The 23446-nt window shown below is 43.8% G+C and overlaps 1 protein-coding gene across 1 annotated transcript in view; it reads right to left on the bottom strand.

Annotated features, from left to right (window-relative positions):
* ZNF697 (zinc finger protein 697) overlaps nt 1–22707 on the bottom strand; it is a 29027-nt gene extending 6320 nt beyond the window's left edge. Inside the window, exons 1-2 of the mRNA XM_030824757.1 lie at nt 22574–22707; nt 130–392 (exon numbers count right to left, since the gene is read on the bottom strand). Of these exons, the coding sequence (XP_030680617.1) occupies nt 130–355 (226 nt within the window). The 5' untranslated portion in view covers nt 356–392; nt 22574–22707. The remainder of the gene's footprint in view (nt 1–129; nt 393–22573) is intronic.
* Between the last annotated feature and the right edge of the window lie 739 nt (nt 22708–23446).

Here is a 23446-nt window from a genome sequence, read left to right as displayed (position 1 = left end):
GAATCCTGCTTAATGGTCCCCTCTATGGAACTCCCTTACAGAGAATGCTGTCCCTAGTTATGATTCTAGAGGAGCTAGAAGTAAGTGTAAATTTGGCAGCTTGCATAGAAATCCCAGCTTTCTCCTCACCTGTGCAGATGTCAGGCACTGCTTCCCTGTGCCTTGAGTCCTGTGGGTTGGAGCCCATCTCCGGCTCCAGATGGCCTTCTCTCTTGTTTGTGTCCTTTGGATTAGAGCCCATTTCTCTTTCTTCTGGGTCCCCTTCCCTGTCCTCAGAGTCCTCAAAATCAGAACCCATCCCTTTGTCTTCTGAGTCCTGGTGTGCACAGACACCCTGATTATCTTCTTGTTTCATCCAGGAAGAAAAGAGCAAGGGAGGTGACCAGGAATCCCTGCTCCAGAAAAACACAAAGAAAGGTCACGTCAGTCTGGTCTCATCCCCTCACCATGTCTAGCCTTAATTTCCAAGTCTAATAAAATGTATGGCGTTCCAAGCCCCAGATGGCAAACCTCCACTTCACTCCACATTTTAAAGTAAACAAGTGAGTGCAAAGGAGGGTGGACTGGGTGGCAGAAGAACAGTGACAACCTCACTATGAGGTTGGATGCCAACTCTCACTGGACCAAATCTTGATCTTCTGGCTATGATATAGATGTCTATTAGTGTGTGGTTTTATAGTTTAACAGTGAACTAGATGTTCCCATTTTTACAGCTGAGAAAACTCGAAACTCAAAAAGAAGAGGCCACTAGCCCAAGGCTACCTAACTTATAAGCAGTAGAGTGGGGATTAAGCAATTGTGCTGCCTCAAAGTTGCATGCTTTTCATACTCTTATTAAGCTTGCTCTCCTCCAGCCCACAGCAACCTTGCAAGTATTTTGGTTATCGTGCAAGTATTTTGGCTAATTTAAGGAGCCAGAGGAAAAGTACATCAAGACACAAGAATAAGAGAAGCATCAAGTACAGTAACTTCTTGTCTAAGACCATGTCACCAACAGCACCACCAACCTGGTTTTTGTAATAAGGATCTGCTTTGCAGGGAGGAATGAGCCAAGATGATTCAAGTAGGCCTGGTGGGGCCAAGAAGAAGAGGTACAGGGGACCCTCTATATTAGAAGCCATCTCTATCATCCTAATTACATATTTTACAGTATCCCAATTGTAGAGAACCCTTAACAGGAACATACACCAGAGATAATTGGTAACCCCTGTACAGAAAAGGCCAACATGTGAATCATAGGGAGAAAATGACATTGGATTCCTAAACCTTTAGTAGATGTCAGGATAACATTTCAAATTTAAAGGGTCCCCTGCCAAGACTGAGCAGTTGAGCCAAAAATAATTTATTTCTGCCATCCATCACTCCTACAGCTTAGCTCCAGGCAGCCAAACAGTTTCTAGGTCGAGGATCTTGGACTGTAACTTTGAAGAGACTAGCTCTCTGCCTCAGCAATCCCCAAACAGCAAGAACATGGCTGAGCAAGATGCCCCTTCCTTGGCTGGGAGCTCTTCCTCCCTCTGTGGAGGCCTTCTCTGAGGTGGCCCTGGTTCTACAGAGCCTTTGGAATGGTAAGCTGGAGTTCCAGGCAGCGGAAGTTGGAAATTCCAGCTGGGTCAGCCTCACTGTAGAGAGCCCAAAGCAAGTCAATTAACCTCTCATTGTTCCAGTGTCCTCATGAGTGGAAGAAGGGTAAGGCTACTTAACCTTTCTCACAGGGAGGGTGTTAGAAGGAAACTAATGAAAAAGCACTTTGGAAAATACTGCAGAGAGTAACTGATGCTTTGAGTTTTACAAGCGTGTAATACACACATTTTTCCTCTTAAGTCCTGATGCCATTCCAGCACACCCCAAAGACATGCTAGCCCCTGTGTAATTTTGGCAGACTCATCACCATGTTAGACTCTTTCTGAGAGATGATGATACACTCCCTAAATTGGAACATCAAGCCGTTTCCTTTAATGTCTTAGGATATGGCTGTGTCTGAGGTTGGTCAGTCAACAGGTCCTGAAATGCGGTTGAATTCCTTTAGAGTGTATACTGTTTAAAGCACCAAGTTTCCAACATTTGGAGATTTCTTGTCTAAGACAGTAGGAGAAAAATCTCATTAAAGCTGTAAACCTTTTAAGAGGTATACTCCATGACTACTGACCCCAAATCACTTCTGCCCATCATTCTTGCCTGTTTGGAGCTCAGATGCAATGGACAAGTACATCCCTTGAGTCTGCATATATAATACACCTGAAAGTGGACAGGCAAGAGTAGGGTCATCAAACATGACCTATTGATTTGCTAGTAGTGGAAAACAATGCAGGCGTTGGCAGGGCGGGGGGTGGAGGGGGAGTTAAGAGGGGACTAGTCAATGATTTCTACCAATCTGAGACCAGCAGGAGGGTTCTGTGTCAATAAAGTCAAATAAGCATGTCATCAGAATCTCATAAAACTAAACAGCAAAGGTACAGTGCCCAGCATGGCATAAAAGGGACTGCAGCATTCCATCCTGAAGGACAGGATTTAGGAGTCCAATCTGGGAAACAGGGAGCAGGGCTTCACCTCTAAGCCCTTTTAGGGACAGGCTTCTTATGGGGAACCTCAGACATAGCAATAATGGAACAACAGAACTTTCTGATTTGTGATTTATTGGGAACCGAGACATCAGATATTAAACGTGGAAACATGGTTTTTCTAGATTTGAAGGCAGGAAGAGGGGAGAGCCAGAGTGAGTTCCCCATTTAGGGCTGACATATGAAAAGTTCACAGTGCTGCCTCAGAATTAAGGCAGATTCTGAGCTCCGAAGGGAGTACTTCCTGATCCTTATTTTCATTTAGACTAGGGGAGGGAGGATTAGGTGTGCTCTGAAAAGAGCTTTAAGTTCCTGAGAGCTTTAAGATACCATTCATGGCACAACAACTACTCAATTTGTTTTAAGATGCATTATGTTAGTGCAAAACTGGAAATCTGCATGCCCAGTAACACGGATTCAGTTCCATTCACGCCAGCACATCATGGGGTTTTAGGCAGTTGTCAGGTAATAGAGAAGGTTATTTAGAGGTTAGGAAAGATGATCACGATATAATTATATGAAAAGCAGCTGGTTTGAAAAATATTTCATTTTGGCTTATATGCATACTAACATGTATATTTACACATGTATACACAGATTAGAGAGGAAGACCAGAAGTTTATTAAAATACTAAACATCTCAGTCACTTTGGGGGCTTTGCAGCTCTTAACTCATTTGATGTTAACCTAATAAAGTAGGATATTTCCAACTTCATAGATGGGAAACGGGCACAGAAGTGACTAGTCCAAAGTCATACAAATTATAAATTGCAGAGCAGGGATACATACCCTTGCAAGTCTAGCTCCCGTACACACGTTCTTAACCAGAAGCTGGTATATAGTTTGAGACTTGTCCTCTTTGTACATCTGTATTTTCTACATAAACAGATATTTTTTAATCAGAAAAATAACTTTGTTTTTAACATGATAGAAGATGTTAAACCTACAATTACTCTAGAAGTAATAAAAAGGAAGACAAGGGCAAGAGTTGTGATAACCTCGATCTAGAAAACTTAATATTCAAAAACACTAGACACCATGGTATAAAGTGTCAGATATTCAGGCATATTTTGTTCCAGCTCCTTTCCCATTCATTCTCAAAAACTAGCAACATGTTTTCTTAGGCAAGGCTGGAGCCTACCCATTATCCAATGGGCAGCAGGGCAGTGTGATCACTTTGTGGCCAGATTGACCTGGGTTTGAATCCTCTGCTCTTTGCCAGCCACTTTACCTTGTACAAGCTTCTTAGCCTTGCTGAATCTCAGATTCTGCATCCATAAGAACAAGGATGCTGCCTCCTACCTTGCAGGGTTGTTTCTCGAGCCACAAAAATTAATGTTTGTAAAAGCTGCTGGCATGTTAGAGACACAATAAATGGTAGTTATAACTATGATGAAACTTCAGCCAGCTTCTTAAAAAATTATACACCCCCCCATTCTAAATTGGGGGTCACCTATTCCCAGCTACATTCATGGAGAATGGCCTTTGGCAAGTACAAACAGCTTCCCCCAGCCTTGGTGCTAAAGGTTCTATTAATGAACAACTCACCATTTGGATACAAGAACCAGGGAGTGACTAGTTGCTTAAAGGAGCTAGGTAGAGGGAGAAAAGTTTAATTCCAAATTCAGTTAGTTTTCAGCTGCTGATTGCCCATCCTGTAAACAGAGTATAGGTCTAAAGCTAAATAGGGTGTGGGTGCCTGGTTCAGTAAACCCTAAGGTACACCATCTGTAAGGGAGCTCTCCTTCCCCCAGTAAGAAGGAATAGAAGTTTAACGGGGAAAAGCAATAGAGTGGTGGGCATACAAAACTAATTCTACATCTAGTTGTAATCACTGAGGGAGACAACTCTGGTTTTTGGCCAACACAACCATTGTGCTGTGTGACTTTAAGCATTTGCCCCCTTCAGGCTTCCGTTCCATGAGAAGGTTGGGTTTGAATGTTCCTGAGTCCTCTTCAAGCTTGTCATATGACACACAGGTGAGTTGATCCAGGAAGGCATCGTTGTCAGTTTCATTAGACATTTCCAACTCCAGCTTGTTAATCCACACAGCAAACTCTTAATCCCCAAACATTCCACCACCACCATCACAAAACCTTTTTCTTGGATGCAGATCACTTCAAGGTGGGATTGGGCAACTTCAACAAGACTGCTCAAATCCTGGCTTCTAGAACTTATGATATTTTCATGTCTCTTTCCCCTACCCCAATTTCAAAAAAGTAAGGCCTATCACCCTATCACTAGGAAAATGCTCAAGAGCCTTCTAGACGAACTCAACCCCACTTGAAAGAAAAATCAGATCACTTTGAAGACACTGCTACAGAGCAGAGGTGAATGTGATAAAGTGTCTCTAAAAAGAGAAAAAGACTCCAGCCTGGGCAACAGAGCAAGATCCCTTTTCTACAAAAACTTTTTACAAAATAGCTGGGTGTGGTGGCACATGTCTTTAGTCCCAGCTACTTGGGAGGCTGAGGCAGGAGGATCACTTGAGCCCAGGAGTTCCAGGCTGCAGTGAACCAAGACTGCCCCCACCTTCCCCCACACTCCAGCCTGAGAAACAGCAAGACCCCATCTCAAAAAAAAAGAGGAAATGAGAGAATGAGGTGGGAAGATGGGGGAGGGTAACTGAAGCCAGTAGCAGAGCCAGAATTAGAATTTAAACCAAGTTTATTGGCACATTCTCCAAATCTCCCACTTTGGGGCTACCTGTGAAATCTATCTCTATTGAGCAAGATCCCCACCACTTTGTGGATTTAACCTAACTTCCTATGAAGAGGTTAAGGCAGAGGAGTGTACACGTCTCCCCCACCATCCTGGATTTTACATAGAAACCAAGGCCAGAAATAGCACCAAGTCTCCCAGCCTCTAAAAGATAAGGCAGGGGCGCAGCTGCCGCCTCGCTGAGGCAGCCTTCTGCGCGGACCCCAAACTGTCACGCGGCCCCTGGCCTGGATGGCGCCGCGGAGGCGGTGTCGCCTTGGGGCGGACTTAAGCACCTTCCTATGCACTGCAGCGGGTCCATCTCCTTTGACGCCAGTAACTGAGAGGTAAATCAGGACGACCCGTTTGACGTGTAAAGAACACTGAGGCCAGGGAAGCTGAACCCCAGGCGGCGTCTCTTTCAGGTGCAGGCAGCGGGTGTTCCCCTCCGCTGGCTCCTAGAAGGGACAAATGGCCAGCGCGTTAGGAATGGAAGAGGAAGGCCAGTTCCCAGCGAAGCAGCGCGGGCCGCACCTGGCAGCCCCGACCAGCAGGGACGGCCAGTTCCAGAGCAGATCACTCCCAGCCCCCGCTTGGGCCCCGCCAGCCCCCAGGGCAGAGGGCGGAGGAGTCATGTGCCGCGGCGGCCGCTGCCAGGTGGCGGGGAGCCAGGCCGGCAGGGCTGTCATGTCAGGGGAAGGAAGCGGCCCGGCGGGCGGCGGGCCAGGAGCGGCTCCCACTCGGGCCTCCAGACTGCAGCTCCTTTCCTGTCTCCCACTCATCTCGAGGGTCCCTTCCCTACCTCCTCAGAGGGACGCAGGGCCGGCCAGCAGCAGCTGGAGGCTTCCTCCCTCCTCTTCCCACGCCCCCCTGCCCACCACTATTTCCCAAGGGAGAGCTTCCGTAGCAGAGTCCAGGCCGGGATTGGGTAGAGCGCTGGAAAAACAATTTCAGCCTGCGGTTCAAAAGGCTGAACTCATGACCACAACTGGGGTCTAACCAGAGATTCTAGGGGGTTAATCATTTGTCCATCTTCAGCACCAACGGGGTAAAAAGTCAGCTAGCCTCTCAGGGGATATGACCATCAAGGTCCTCCATCCTCACTGGTAAGTTTATGGTCAAAAGGAACCCAAAGGGCAAAGAAAGCCACCTCGCCATATTTGCAGGGGATGCCTCTACTGAGCAAGGGGTAAGCACCTTACACAGAATGTGTCCACAACCAAACGTGGCATGAGAACTTCCCCTCAGCTGGCTTTGCCAGGCACAAACCCAGACTGCCCAACCCAAAATGCCAGCCACCCAAGTGGCAGACTGCTGCATGAGGGTGAACATTAATTCCAGACAGGGACAGCCAAAAGATTACTGCACCTAAGTGTTGCCCACTCTCCAGACAAGAAGAGCTAAAATAATATGGTTTCTGCCTTGTGGTTACTGCTTTTTTTACCTGGAGAGGGAAGCCCAAGGTGGAAAAAGAAGAAGGCTCAAAACCAAGGCAACAGAGAAATCAACCTACATCCCCATGGATCAGCACCAGTCTGAGGCTCCTTCCAATCTCTGTGATCAGGAATAGCACAAATGCCCTTGGGGTCAGACATTTCCTGTCCATGGGTTGGGCTAGGGCCCCTCAGTTTGGCTTGACGGCCTCAGCTTATCACAAATGCCAATCCTCCACCACCACCCTATTCCTCCTGCACAAAACAAGAATTAGTGCAGTGCAGACACAGATCCTAAGTGCCCTCAAAGTTAGACTATCTGCCCTCAGCTGAGAAGTCACAAAAGCTAAAGGTTTTCCCGTTGGCATTTACTATCCATATTTTACATTTATGATTAGAATCTTCTGCGACATAAGTCAAGGTGATCCATTTTCCTGTATATTTTCCTTATATACAGGAAATCTTTCTGTTGATGGTTTTTTATTCCCTGTGCTCCACCACCGCTACTGTTTTACACCCTCAGTTGTTTTATTTAGTAAGAGAAACTTTGGGCAGCCCTCAGAATTATTATCTCTAGACACTTTCTCAGCAGCTGGCTCAAATGTTCCACGTTTGCATTTCAGGAAATCACAGACCTTGGAAATCCCTTCGTTCAACCTTCTTTTACAGAGATGAAACTAAGGCTAGAAAGGGAAAGTGACTGAAAGTCAGGTTTTACTAGAAGAGTTGTGGCCAGACTCTCAATTTTGCCGATGGTGTCTCCAGTGATCTGTGCATCTCTTTAATATAAAACACATCTTCAAAAAATAGCCAGATAAATTGAGGACATATACTTGTCTTTTTTTTTTTTTTTTGGCACACTGATTAATCAGGGTCCTCCTAAGAAAGAGAACCAACAGGATGTGTGTGTGTGTGTGTGTGTGTCTGTGTGTGTGTGGAGAGAGAGAGAGAAATTGATTTATCATAAAGAAGTGGCTCATGCCATTATGGGGTCTGGCAAGTCCAAAATCTGTAGGGTCAGCTGACAGGCTGGAGACCCAGGAGAGCAGATGCAGAAGATTCCTCTGAAAATCAGTCTGTTTGTTCTATTCGGGTTTCAACTGATTGGATGAGGCCCACCCACATTATGGTGGGCAATCTACTCAAAGTCCACTGATTTATATGTTATCCTCATCTAAAAAACATCCTCACAAAACACCCAGAATAATGTCTGACACAAATCTTGGTATTCTGTGGCCCAGCCAAATCGACACATAAAATTAACCATCATACCTATTGTAGCTTAAAGGTGTAGTCTGCAGTAATTGCATCATATTTACCCATTTAAACATTTTTCATGAAAACCATTACTACATACAGATAGTTGAACAGAGTCTCTGGGTATATGTGCTATAGAGGACAGCAGGGAAAAATCAAGATTAATCTTAAAGACCTACACAGCCATATGTGTGTGTTATCTGGATTGGGGTCCTAGTTGTGTAACACTCCTACAGCAGAAAGACATGCAATTTAATCATCTATTTCACTGAAGGACAAAAGAGAAAACAGGCTAAGACTGCACCAGGAGTTTATATGAGCTATGTGAGTTGTTAACAAACAGCCTTGTTCTGGGAAAGTTGATGCTGGAATCCCATATTAATGTTGCCAGATGGAGCCAGGTGACCTCAGGAAGTCTTTTCCAACCCAGATGATTCTGTGATCATATTTCCACTGTAATGAATAGCCCTCAAGAGAATGCTTATCATAGCAAATAAGGAGAGAGGGGTGCTGGGGCCAAAGGACTTGAGGCACACATTCAATCACCCCAGCTTCCCACTGTAGATTCAACAACAACAAAAAAACTGCTCTTCTAATTCTTTGCCCAAAATAACTGTTTGGTGTTGTTGATGAAGAATGGCTGGTGTGTTCCAGCCCAGCGCATTTCAGCAGTGGGTAAGTGACACCTCTCCTTATAATCTGCCAAGATATCTTCCAAAAGGAAAAAACAGGAATAAAAATGTAAAGAAGTCACCTGATGCCTGAATTTTCCTGCCTAATTGTGAACCTCCACAGCTAGTTTTCAGCATGAAGTAAAACATTTGCATACACTTAAAAACAGGTTTTAAATAATTACATACCTATTACTCTTATTTCCTTAAAAATAACAGATTATCAGAAAAAACCAGACCATAGGAAAGTATGTAACACACATGATCCACTTTTCTTCAATAACAATGCAACAGTGACAAAAATGGCAAAGGGGAAAGTAGGCGGGGCGCGGTGGCTCAAGCCTGTAATCCCAGCACTTTGGGAGGCTGAGGCGGGCGGATCACGTGGTCAGGAGATCGAGACCATCCTGGCTAACACGGTGAAACCCCGTCTCTACTAAAAAATACAGAAAAATTAGCCGGGCGTGGTGGCGGACGCCTGTAGTCCCAGCTACTCCGGAGGCTGAGGCAGGAGAATGGCGTGAACCCGGGAGGCGGAGCTTGCAGTGAGCCGAGATCGCGCCACTGCACTCCAGCCTGGGCGACAGAGCGAGACTCCGTCTCAAAAAAAAAAAAAAGAAAGGGGAAAGTAGAGACCTGTAGGTCAAAAAACATAAACAATATCAACCAACCCCAATATACTGACCTTATTTGAATGCCAACTCAAACTTACAAATTACAGAAACAAATTATAAGACAACCGAGGAACTGTGAATACTAATTAGATATTTGATATCAAGGAACTTCATTTTGTCAGGTGTTGGTACTGAGATTAAGTGTACAAAGAGTTCTTATATCTTTAAGAGATATATAATGAAATAGTTACAAGTGAAATGATATGTCTAGAATTTGCTTCAACATAATTCCTGGGCAAAGGGAAATGGGCTGGGGTACAGATGAAACAATATTGGTCATATATTGACCACTGTTAAAGCTGGATGGTGGTATATGTAGGCTTATTACACTACTCTATCTACTTTTATATATTTACTAGAAAGCTTATAAAAAGTTTTGAAATGGATAATTATATTTTTTTCTGAAATTTTGGGTTATTTATGTTCATTTAAGTTCTGGCCAGAACATAATAAAATATCAGTGACTTCCATAAGAGGAATAGCCTGCTTTTACAAATCATGCCAAAACAAGAGTGGTTACAAGACTTAATACTAAATAGAGCTCATGGGAACTGGGAGAAGGGGCAGTGGAGCAAAGATACTAATAGAAACTTAAGTTTGATGCTTTTTGCTCTTTTTAAAAATGAGATAAAGGAATAGCTGTTATGTTCAAAATAGAATCAGATTCTGTTTCCATTTTCATCTACTTTTATATTTCCAAACAACTAAAAAAGGATCCTGCCCACCAGAACTTGTTTATTTCCACCATTAATGCAGCAACTCTACACTCCAAACCAAGAAGGAATAAACTGTATTAGGGGTCCTAGTTGTGACAATTCTATGAGGGGAATGCTTTATCCCCAGGACGGACAAACTAATGAAAGGATGTGAGTGTCCAGTAGATTAAGTACATCAATTATTAGTCCTCCCTAGAACCACCTTCTAAGGGGATGAAAAATGGAAGATCATGTACAGATGAAAAGGAAGATAACACAGTAGTGATTTATGAAAATGTGATCTCCACGAGATGAACTCTGACAGGAACAGAACTACTTTACTAGCCCAAACTGAGAACTTTTAAATTTAGATAGTGTCGTCAGACAGTGCTCAGAGAAACTCTGAGGATGCCAGTCAAATTGCTTCATACCACACTACAAAGAGAGCAACTAGAAGATATTATGCTCCTACTTTACATGAGAACTGAAAGCTCACAGATATTTTCTGTTTCAGCCAATGGTGCACAGTAAATCTAGGATGCACACACCCAGTCACAGGACACAGCTTTCCTCCAGGAAGTGATGCATCTGTCTCAAGAAGGAGGCTTGCGTGTTTGGGACTTATTCATAACTTGAACATCACATTACTAAGTCATTCATCAGGTTCAGTCTGGGTCCCTTACCTTTAGTTCCCAGCATTTCCCAAAGAGAGCAACAGTACTATACAAACTTGCAAATAGAATAACGGTATTTTTCTTGAGCATGAGTTCTTAGCCTGAGGGCCTTCAGAATCCGTGAACTCCCTGCAACCTTATGGAAATGTGTCTGTAGACACTTTCTCCTGATGAGAAGGCCCGTAGCTTTTTCTTGGACTCTGAAAGGATCCATGGAACAAAAACAAAAACCCTGTTATAAACCACTATTATAAAGGACTCATGATACATTTCCTTATCATAACAATTCAAAAATGGTACAGAGTGCTTTTGGGTAAGGGGTATAAGAGCAATTTCACTACTATATGCCACAAGATCTTTTGGTGTGCTGGTGGAAAAGAGAAGATAATGGCAGTAAGTCCAAAAGCAGGCAGTAGCACAGACAAAAATATCAGTAAATTTCAAACACATATGGAGAGTGAGGGACCTAGCAAATGGAACCTGCCTGATCCAGTTTGGTGATCTCACCTAACACCCTATTTCACAGATGAGTCAGGCAATAGAGACCAAGAAAGGTTAAGTAAATTGCCCATGAACACACCAGTTAAGGGCAGACACGAGCCTAAATCACTGGCATATTAACCTTTGTTTCAATCTCCCCTTGCTACTCAATCCAACATAACCTATGGTGCTTGGCTAATTCACACTTGTGATTTGGGTTTCCCAGCATCATTAGTTCACCTGCTCTTCACTTCCTAGTCACTCACATTATGTGACAGGTGCATTAAGAGGGAGGGAAGTTGTTCCTCAAGACTGTAACAGCCTGCCTCTCTTGGACGTATCTAATTTATAAGCTTGACCCCAGGTTTATGGCTCCTATCAGCTGCTTGCTTGGGCAGTGAGTAAAATCACATTAATCAAGCCATAACCTACCCAGTACACAAAACGCTTTGTTAGTTAATCCTTCTCCTCTCAAAGGAAAAAGAACTAAAATCTGGACAAAGTCACCAACTCTTTCCTAACAAATCTTCAGAGTGTTAGCAAAGTCATCTTGCCTGCAAAGAATAACATGCAAATACCCAGATAAAGAAAGGCATTCTGGGAGTTACACAAAACTGCAACATAGGGAGGCCTAGTTCACATTTAACTGCACCATGGAATCAAGGACTCAGTTCATCCAACGTGACCCATTACTACAAATAGTTTCTCAGCTCCACCCTGTGCTTTAACAGCTTTGCAGTCCCCATATGGGAGGTTGTATAGATGTGTGCCCGGTGGCAGGGACAGCACCACTCCAAGTACATTTTGCTGTAGAAAATGTATCCACAGATGATGAGCAAATCTCACAACTTGAATTCACAAAGGTGTCAAGTTGGTAGAGGATGGGGCCACCCTTCAGATTACTGGATTCCTTTTAGGTACAATCTCCCTTGCACCAGATTCTCCCAACCCACTCTGTCATATTCATGAGTTTAGTGCCCTGGCTTTAGTGACAGCATTTCACTGACTTCATTTTTCTTGTTTTCTTCCGGACTCCTGATAATTTTTTTCCTATTGTAGTTTCAGTTATTTTTCCTCTAGAAAAAACATGGAAAATGTTCTTCAAACTTAACTTCATGTGATCCTCAGAAGTGATCGCTGACTTAACAGGTTTTGGATTCTCTGCTGTTTTTACTAGAGAAAAACAGACCATCTTGTTGGCTAGAAAAAAAAAAGCAGTTGTTTGAATTAGCATTGACTTAATGGAGTGTTAGAGTAAACACTGAATAATACTGAGTCCTTTGTACAGTATTTGAAAAAAGTCATCATCTGTGTGTGTGTATGTGTGTGAGAGAGAGAGAGAAAGAGACAGAGAGAGAGAGAGAGGAAAGAGAGAGAGAAAGGAGAGGGGAAGACCATGAAGCCTCAGTAGTACTGGTTATGCCATTTAAAAAAATCTTTAAAGACATTTTTCTATTCAAACTATGAAACTCATTAAAAGGGGAGACTGCCTCATTCTGCAGTATCATTTTTAAATTACTAAAACCAATTATCAAACTATATTATATTTTCTCCTGCAATGCCATTTTTGGGCCAAATCAATATTACAGGCTATTGGGAAAAGGAGGAATAAGTGCTAGTGAGCCCCAGTTAAAAACTTAACATCACCACCACACTCTCACAGTTTCCCAGTGAACTCGGGCTTCCAGATGGGACAACCTCAGCAGACAGTGTTAACTGCTAACATTTAGTTAGTGATCCAGACCCACATCAATTATCAGCTATATATTTCTACCTTCCACATTCAGTGGTCTCTTCTTCTGCTTTGACCTCACCATCAACACAGTAAAGTGCTTGGCATTTAATAGGAGTTCAGTACACGGCCCAGAAATCTTGTTGAGACACTCTCCTTGGAAATTCTCTTTGCTTAGCACCCACAATATTGCACTGTCCTAGTCCTCCTCATACTTCACTGACCACCCTGTCTCCTCTTCTTAACTCCTAAAATAGGTCAGCCTTCAAGGGTCTTTTTAATATTTCTTCTCCCTCTCCCTCAACTGTTTTGCCTCTTCCTGTAGCTTTATACAGCTCTTCTATCCAAAGACCTCACAAATGTGAACCTCTCACCCAACCCCTGACCTGCACTCCAGATCCACATTTCTCATGATACCCCAAGCGTTACAACTGAGGAGCCTGAATGTCCCTTCCAGTCCTGAGGTGCTGTCTCGCATGTCCCATGTGACAAGGGACAGGAGGCAGCAAAAACAGGAAAAGCACATGTGAAGGAGTTAACAGCACAGGTTCAAGTAGAAGTCTGCCACTGACACATGGTGTGCCCCGGGACAGCTATTTCACCTCTATGAGTCTTAGTTTAATCATCTACACAATAGGGGAAAACAAGCTACCTTGAAAGGATGCTATAAAGACTCAATGCATTTCCATTTGTATTGTATCTGGCCCATGTCAGATTTAAAAACAAGCATTAGTTCCTTTCTTGAATCTTTGCTACAAATCAGCTCCTCCTGGCAGTGTCCATTTCTGTTAAAGCCGTCTTTGTTCTTACTCAGAAGCTCAAAACCATGGACTCAACTTTGACCCGTCCCTCACCCCTTTCAATCAAATCAGTTGCCATGTTCTTTTCACTTTTCTCTTTTCTTCAGTTGCCGCTATCACTGCAGTGCACACTCTTACTAGTTACATGCACCTACATGTCACTACTGCATCAATCTTAAAATGTTGTCACTTTCTTATTCTGCTCAGAAACCCCTAAGTGACTTTGTCATATAAGCACACACTCCAAGTCATTAACAATGTAGCCCAAGGCTCTCTTACCTCATCTTAACCTCTGTCCGCTAACCCCAGCCCAAAAGGGTTGCTTTAAATCCCCCAGAGGGCACCCTGTTTTCCCTTCCTCAGATGCTTTCCCTCCTGAAAGCATGGGTTACAGTCTGTCCTTTTCCAGAGGCAGCAGCACCTGTAATGGTTAAAAGCTCAGATTCTGGCCAGGCATAGTGGCTCACGCCTGTAATCCCAGCACTTTTGGGGGCCTAAGCCAGTGGATCGCTTAAGCTCGGGAGTGCAAGATCAGCCTGGGCAACAGGGAAAAACCCTGTCTCTCCAAAAAAAAAAAAAAAAGCCAGAAGTGGTGGCATACACATGTAATCCCAGCCACTTGGAGGGCTGAGGTGGGAGGATTGCTTGTGCCCAGAAGGTATTCACACCACTGGACTTCAGCCTGGGTGACAGAGCGAGATCCTGTCTCAAAAAAACCAAAAACCAAACAAGATTCTGGAGCCATACGACCTGTGTGAATCCAGTCTAGCTGTTAGCCCTAAGCAAATTGTTCAACCTCTTTTAGCCTTAGTTTTCTTCATCTATAAAATGGAGAAAACAACTGAACCTACCTTATAGGGATAGTAAGTGCTCAGATAGAATTATTATTATGTTTTCACTTTGTATGACTTAAGATACTTTTTCTTATTCTGCCCAATATTAGTTTTTTAAATAGAATCATATTTACAATAATTCATGTCTTATTTTTGTTCTCCTTTTTCTCCTACCACCTCCCAACTGTAAGTTCCTTATGGGAACAAACATTTTATTCACTGTGATAATTCCTTCACACAATGGACCTTCAAATAGTTCTTGAAATGGATAAAATCAGGAGTAATTATTTCTTCCCCTCAGTCTCAAAAGGAAGACCTAAAAAGACCAGGAAATCTAGTGATTTGGCAAAATCACATCAGGTAAGGTAGAGTCATAGGGACGACCTAACTCTCCTAACTGAATCCAATAACCTGTTAGCACCAGGAGCCAAACATGCTTAATTACTCTGCTAAATAGGTAGCCATGACAGGAAATGGCAATTAGCCTCAAAAGTTAGGCAGACCATTCTCAAAAAAGAATTCTACATCTCTTGGCCCAAATGCCAGCACGCTTTGTTTGTATCAAATGCCCCTGTGTGGGTCCTCCCTCCACTCCAAGGGTTTAACCCTTGATTCAGCTGTGCAAACAGAGGTGCCACAGTGCTGTTTATGTTCATTGTGGGGAATGCTACCAGACTGTCCCACTATGACAGGACAACTACTTCTCTCCCACCCAAGGAAAATTGGGACTAGCAGTCACAGAAATTAAATGATGAATGAAGAAAGACCAACATTTAACCTTCAAAGTAATTATGAGACTAAAGAAGTTGCTGGGTGAGGCAGGGCAGGGAGTGCATTCAAATACCAGGGAGATTTGCATTTAACATTAAGAGTGGCTATTCAGACTAAAGTTTTATTCTCTGGTAGTTTTCAAGAGTTTCATGTTTTGTTTTGTTTTTCTTACTACAACAAGAAAGGCAAGGATTTCTTGATTTCTCTTCTCACCTACATAGAATCATCAGCCTAGAAAATCCTTTTCCTAAAGGTCCAGAATTAGGCTGGGAAACAAATGAAGGCTCTTAAGAAAGTTAGTAAAGATTACATGCCATACAGGAAGTGTTGACCAGGAATACTTACCACACCATCAATTCAATCAATAAACACAAGCACATATTAGGAAGTAGAGAAACAGAAACAAAGGATGTCCTGTGACAACTGCCCCCCAGACTAGTGTAGGCTGTGGCTGCAGTCTGGTTAAATTCAACTGATGCTTATTGTTATAAGGGGGGTGGTAAAAGGGGAGTGTGTCTTCAAGTTAATTTCATATTTTGGTTTCTCAGTTCTGGAGTAAACTAGTTTTATATTAAATTAAATCTGGCACACATTCCCCCCCAAAAAATGAAAAGATGGGGAAAGCTCATATACTAAAAAAAAATAACAAGAAAAAGAGTCACAGGTGTGGAGAAAATGTTTGCAAAAAAATATATATGATAAAAGGCTGTTAACCAAGATATAGAAAGAACTCTTAAAACCCAATTAAAAATGGGCAAAAGATCTGAACAGACACTTCACCAAAGAAAATATGCAGATGGCAAATAGGCACATGAAAAGATTTTTAACATTGATATGGTTTGGCTGCATCCCCACCCAAATCTCATCTTGAATTGTAGTTCCCATAATCCCCTCATGTCATGGAAGGGACCAGGTAGGAGGTAATTGAATCATGGGGGCAGTTACCCTCAGGCTGTTCTCATGATAGTGAGAGTTCTCAGAAGATCTGATGGTTTTATAAGGAGCTTTTCCCCCTTTGCTCGGCATTTCTCTCTTCTGCTGCCATGTGAAGAAGGGCAGGTTTGCTTCACCTTCTGCCATGATGGTAAGTTTCCCAAGGCCTCCCCAGCCATGCAGAACTGTGAGTCAATTAAACCTCTTTTCCTTATAAATTACCCTGTTTTGGGTATTTCTTCATAGCAGCATGAGAATGAACTAATATAAACATCAATGTCATTTGAGAATTTCAAATGAAAACAAGATGCCACTACTCGCTCATTAGAATGGCCAAAATCCAAAACACGACAACACCAAATGAGCTATCAAGGCGTGAAAAATCATGGAGAAACCTTAAAACTTATACTACTAAATGATAGAAGCCAATATGGAAAGGTCACATACTGTATGATTCCAACCATATGACATTCTGTAAAAGGCAAACTATGGAGACAGTAAAAAGATCAGTGGTTGCCAGTCGTTAGGGGAAGGGAAGGATAAAGAAGTGGAGCACAGAAGGTGTCTAGGACAGTGAAACTATTCTGCACTATACTATAATGGTAGATACCTGTCATTATACATTTGTCAAAACCACAGAATGTACACCAAGAGTGAACCCTAAAGTAAATTATGGATTTTGGGTGATAATGACGTATCAATATAGGTTCATAAGTTGTATCAAATGTATCACTCTGGAACAGGATGCTGAGAGTGGGGGAGGCTGTACATGTGTGAGGGCCGGAGGCAGACAGGAACTCTACTTTCTCAATTTTGCTGTGAACCTAAAAGTGCTCTAAAATATTTTTGAAATTATATATATATATGTACATAATGTACATATATGTAAGCTATCTTCCCCAGCTTATATAATTTATAAGCATACAACCTTACCCACACCTCATTGTAAAAAATTGTCTGTGCCATCATTTTAGGAACAAATTAAAATGAAATTTTAAAAAAACACATTCATTCAACAAATAGTTATCAAACCCTTACCATGCACTACCCATTATTCTAGATTCTCTGTTGTAAAGATTACATTCTAATGAAATTTCTATTCTACCTTCTATTTCTAAACCACCTTCTAAACCACCTCTACTTTCTAAACCACCTTCTATTATCAGAAATCATTGTCAATACCTGCCTGAAGGATTATTTTCAAAACTAGCAAAACAAAAATAAAGTGATTCTTTGAAATTCACAAAGGCTTCCAGGTATGGGGGACAAAAAATTTCAACAACTGGAAAAGTCTTCCTATAGTGCCCTGCTAAACTTCATCCAGCATCAAAGATGTGCTAAGCACATGAAATAGCTCTGAGATGATGAGCCAAAGCAAAACATTTCTTAGCAAATAAAACTCAGAGAGTTTATTCCTGTTTTATAATTATGATAAGATCCTGATAAACTTCTCAGAAGACCATGTATATCTGAAGTAACTCTCTGAATAAAAAGTAGGCCCTTTCCCTTTAACTACCCATAGCAAATTTAGCCTCCACGGGAAGGAGAAATCTGAAGTATCACATGTGACCCTCTCACACACCTGCTGGAACACTGTTGCTGGCCTATGGATGCACAGAACATGACTTGCTGAATAGATTCAGTCAAGAACTCTCCTATTCTCCTTTAACATGACTAATGTGCTTACAACAACCCATAGCACGCTGTGTTTATACCAGGGCTTTCAAAGTTCTCTGCACCCTTGAGGTCAGAGAAAAAGAAGGTTTAGTCAAGCTAAGGAAATGGGTTCAATCTAGTGATAGGTGAAACTCTCTTCCACCCAAAGACGAGAAGCTACTATCTTTTAACCATCCCTTATCAATACATGATGTAATGAATGCTAAATCTATACCCCAAACAATCTTGCTGCTCTGATGAAAACAGAATGAATTACCTTCCTTCCTCTCCCCAGCCTTCTTTTCCCCCAATAAGTGCAGCCAGTGAAACCCCTCTGATTTTCTCAGATGTGCATGACATCTGAGAAATTTGGCATGACAGCAAAGGGAAAGGTACTAAACAATGCCCCACCCCGCTACCCAAAATCATTAAACACTATAATCATTCAGTGCCAGTGTTAGTCGAGCTCAGAAAACTCAGCTTACAGTGGTCTGCTCTGGCATATTTCCAGAAGGTACTTTCCTCTTTTGGAAGTTACATGAAAAGGGTGAAAATTAACTAAGAAAATAATTATCCTCTCTTTCTATCCCTCTTCTACAATATAAGCAAACTATCAACATGCAAATAATATTTCGTGCCTCCATTTCTGCATTTTAGTCATTACCAATTCATCATTAACTCAGTTTCTGAAAGTCTACCATACGCCAGGTTGTGTTCTGGACATAAAGTCCCTGTCACGTGTGGGAACCCACTCAAGTCTACTTTCATTAAGAAAACATTGAACTGCAGAATTTCAAACAATGCAAGAGATTAGGGGAGAGGCTGAGGGTGGCCTGGTGTAGCCGAAAAAGGCTACCCAAAAGAAGTGAGGCTTGGCCTGGCAAAAGGAATTCAGACAGACTGGGAGAAAAAAGAAAAGAATTCCAAACACACACAGTTCTTTATCCAAAGGTCTTATTAGGGGTTGTGAACCTGGCCTTTCCAACTGATGGTCATGAGAGTTTAAGGAGATAAAAATAACAGATCTATGAAAAAAACAGTACTTCTCAGAATAAGATCCATTAGGATGATTTTAGAAGCACAACAATGTTACTGGTAGGAAATCTGGGAGGTGGAGGACTTCAGGAGAAGGAATGAAGAACTGTCAGTTTTCTCCCATGGAAAGCAAATTCTGAACAGGCCTGGCAGTCAGCAGACCTAAATTCCAATCTACACTCAGTTCAGAATCTGGGACTCCAGGCAAGTTTCTTACCTTCTCTCCAAGCCCTAGTTTCCTCATTTTCAGAATGGAGATAACAATACGTAAGTCATCAGATTAAACATGTAAATCACCTAGTTTAGTAGCTGATATACAGATGTTCAATAAGTGGCGACTATTATTGTAATCACATAAAAAGAAGCATGAAAAATTGCCCAGTTTGAGGTAAGTGAGGGACTACTAAATTGTAGTGTCTTTGGGGAAAATTTGAAAGTCTGATTTGTTTTTTATTTATATATGCTACATTTTAATCCTCATAGATTGCTTGGGCTATAAAAATAAAAATGGCATGGTAAATGTCTGGCTTACTTGCAAATAGCAGGACAGTCTTCGTAGTGCTGCTTTTCTAATGAGCACTTTGCACCTTCATAATTGAATGGAAACAGTTACCTTCTTCAGTCTAGGACAATGACAAAAATTCTTGATTATTTGCTTGGGATTAATCCACTCCATATTCTGCCTGAGAGTTTAAAATGTAGGTTGGCAAAGAACTTATTCAACAAACTTTTTGTGAATGTCCTTGTACTAGACACTATGATAGGTACTTTTAGGGTCTCTTAACCCAGGAGCAAAAGGAAAAGCCTCAGTCTGGCATGTCCCAGATGCTTTATTTTCACAACTGCAATGAATCATCACAGGTCTATGAGAAAGGCTCCATCCCCTCTTCTAAAGAAAAGGCAAGATAATTAAGATTCTTTTATCCTTTCACTCCTTCTTTGATTTATTCATGTTTTCAAATCAAACATCCTTTGGGCACTTGTTAGGTATTAACACCTAAAGCAGGTGTCATTGAAATAATACAAATTACCAAGGGGTAAGATTAATTTTGACTGCAAAGTTTGGGAAGAATTCTATAAGGGAGATAATCAGCTGGGCCAGATATGTACAAAAATAATTAGGGACGGGTACAGGGATGTCCAGCAAGCATGGGGTTTAACCTGACAGTCACAGAGGTAGAAGAATGTCTGTTGCATCTTCAAGGACTGGGGAGCTATTTGCTCCAAGGATGGGTACTAAATTGGGTTGGCACAGGTCCAGTGAAGGAGAGAGGTAGGTAGGCACTGAATTGAGAAGAATTTTAAATCCCAAAGTAAGGAGTTACTTTTGTTGATTACATTAACTCTACATAGTGTGTGGTACTGAGAAACCTGTTAAGGGGCAGGTGAAAGAAAAGAAAAAAGAAGTAGGATCTTAGATACAAAGAAAAGGTACTGACATAGGTTCGAGCTCCAGACCTCTTACTGACACTGCAGCTATTTTTTTCTTTCTACATAAGCAGACAAGCTCTTTCTTGCCTTAGTTTATCATCCTTGCAACCAACCTTTACCCTTTCTCCTTCCCTTCACAGGACACTAGTAATTAGGCAAAAAATGTAGATTCTGAGGAAATTCAAAGAGTTTTGGTGGGGGAGGGAGAGGAAATGTGATGCAACTCCATGAGCCTTAGTCATGCTGCTGATGTGAGGTCACTATTTACCACTTCAATCCAGCCGGTTCTTCTGTCTGACTAGCATCCATTTACCCCTCTATCCCAGTAGTTCTGAAAAGCCATCTATGTGTTCCTTTGTGTAATGTAAAGGGCAGCCTGACTTCATATTTATGATCTTGTTCAGTAGGATGCCATCTTATTCTCTGTTGGGCATGGCTGAACTTTTGACATCAACTTTCCCTTAACAACAAGCCCCACTTCCAACACACACACACACACACACACACACACACACACACACACACGGCCAATATGTTCTAACTAGAAATCATCTAAATGCACAGAGCCTCTTCCCTTCACTTCATTATCCTCATGCCCTCATCCTAAACAACTGGGTTTTTTTTTTTTTTCTCGATTCCATTCTTTATCTCAGTTCAAATGCCTCACCTCTCCCAAAGAAGCTAGGGAAGAAATGTTTTGTTTCACCTCGAAAGCCATTTATATCAGGCTCAGGGCTCTCTCCATGCCCTACGGCATCATTCTTTCGACCATGAGCCTTGCATACTCCTGACTGGCCACATAAGTGGCATTCTTAAAGGTTCATTTGGCTCCTCAAATGTATTCCACATTAAATAATATCCACATGTTGGCTTGTTGAGAGAAGAAGGTAAACAGCTGGGGACATCAACAAAAAAATCAGGTGAGGGGAGAAAGGAGAGATATGAGTGTGACCCCTTAGGCATGCTGAGTTCAGTTACAACAGTCACACTTGGACTATGTTCAAAGTTGCCCACTCATCCTCGACAGCTACTCAAAGACATTTAACTTGCTAGCCATTATCCAACCGCATTTACCAGACGCTCGGTCTTGAGGGAGGAGGGTAAGGCAGTAGGGGATGCGGAGCATTGGTGTCATCCTACAGGTTAAGGACAAACATGCCCGCTACAAGGACAGGGATACATCACCAACTTCAATTCAGCCCAGGGTTCATGTAGCAAGCAAGGGGTGGGTGATTCACTCCTGCTGGGGAGGCAGGGCAGTTGGGGGGAGGGGGCGGTTAGGAAAAAGGAAAATCGTGGAAAGTCCCAGAGGAAGTGGTAGTTGGCTGCCGACGCACGACCATAATGTACATTGGCCGTAAGGTACACTCAGCGCCTCTGCGTCGCTGCTCCCCCTCAACCTTTTACTCACCCACTCCTCCCAACACGCGCCTCACCCGTGCCTCCATGCACAATCCTGAGCCTTGGCATCCCCGCGAGGTGCAGGTTCCAGCTTTGCCCACCACCCCACCACCTACCTACATGGACACGTGTGGTTGGAATGCCTCCCGGGGCTAGACGGCCACCCCTCTTGGGCTGCGAGCTGCTGCCCATCTCTCCACCCACCCGTCCTTACTGTGTCATTTGCCGGGTCTGATGGCAGCCCCAAAGCCGCTCATCTGAGTGGGCTAGAATGGAGGAGAGAGGAAAAGGGAGGCACACATTTCATTCACTAGGACCCAAGATGACCTGCCGCCTCTCTCCTGCCTTCTCGGAGCCCCCCACCCTCCCTTAGCCCCAATGGGACTGGGGGCACGGACAGACAAGGCAAGGAGAGCGCAGTCCGTCAAGGTCCACAGCTGCACACAAAGCCCTTCAGCTTCTCCTTGCCTTCCAAGCTCCTCCCTGAGCTTGGTTCCTCCGAGGGTCTCTGATGCCCCCTTCGGTGGTCGGCGGGACGGTCCTATTCCCTCTTGCATCGCTGTCTCCTCCCTCATGTCTCAGCCTCCTCCTCCCCGCCCCTCGCCACATACCCCTGAGGGAGCTCAGTCCCAGCTTTGGGGGCGCGAGAGCACCCCATAAGCCCGGGGCCCTGCGCCCCAGGGGAGCGGACAACGGTCCACTTTACGAGGCACAACTTCGCCCAGCCGTTCCGCCACCGCACTCGAACACACACCCCATCCCTGCAGCGGTCGGGTCTGGTCCCGATCAGCCCCATCCCCGGGAGGCGGTTGAGCCCAGCCACAGCCACGCTCCTACCTGCGCGGCGGCTGGCGCGGCGAGGAGCTAGGGCACCGAGCGCCCCGGCCCGAGCCCCGCACCGCAGCGCGTCTGCCCTTGTGCGGCGGCGGCGGCTGCAGCGGCCGCTGGGTGGCCCGCTGGCTGGCTGGTTGGCTGGCTGGCTGGCTGGCTGGCTGGCTGGCTGGCTGGCTGGCTGGCTGGCTGGCTCGCTGGCTGGCTGCCCGGCTGACTCCTCACTGGGGCTTCCTGTAGGGCTGGACAAAGGACATTTCCTGGGAGGAGCGGGAGAATGTTCCCAGCATGCCTCGATTTGTAGTTCCCGGGGACTTCCTGCCACCGCAGCAGCGGGCGCCCTGGAGGTAGCTCCGGCCAGGCTAGGACTCCGGGACAGGAGGGGAGGCGCTCGCTGCTTCCCTAAGCGCTGTGGGGAAGGGAGCGGCCGGCGGGTCTTGCCCCACGCCCCGCCCCGCGGCGCTCAAGGAGCCTGCTGCTCCGGAGGCGGAGGACGCGAGATCCCAGCGCCGCACTCCGAGCTCGCGGCACCGGACGCTGCCGCCGATCTGTCCCATGGTGCGAGAGGGCTCTGAGGTGGGAGAGGCCTTTTCTTTAAAAACCGGGAAGTTTGTGATGGGTTCGCTTTTTAAAAATTAATCTAAAAACACAAAATCTATCTTTTAAAATAGATTTTCTTTTTGTCTTTTACGCCGTTGGCATCCTGCTGGGGGCCGATTAAAGAACTTGATTGCTCACCAGGAATTCAGGTTCCTTAAGATCTTGGCGCTTCATCTTTAAAACCATACAGAGCTGATTGTTTCCAGATCCCGACCCGGTGACATTCCTCCCTCCATTGTTGGCCTTGTCCCAAACATCTTTTCAAGAAAAGCAATTAAA

This window comes from Nomascus leucogenys, chromosome 12 (assembly GCF_006542625.1).
Source record: "Nomascus leucogenys isolate Asia chromosome 12, Asia_NLE_v1, whole genome shotgun sequence".
NCBI lineage: Eukaryota > Metazoa > Chordata > Mammalia > Primates > Hylobatidae > Nomascus > Nomascus leucogenys.
Note: the sequence above shows the minus strand (reverse complement) of the source record. Positions and strands in the feature narration are given on the sequence as shown.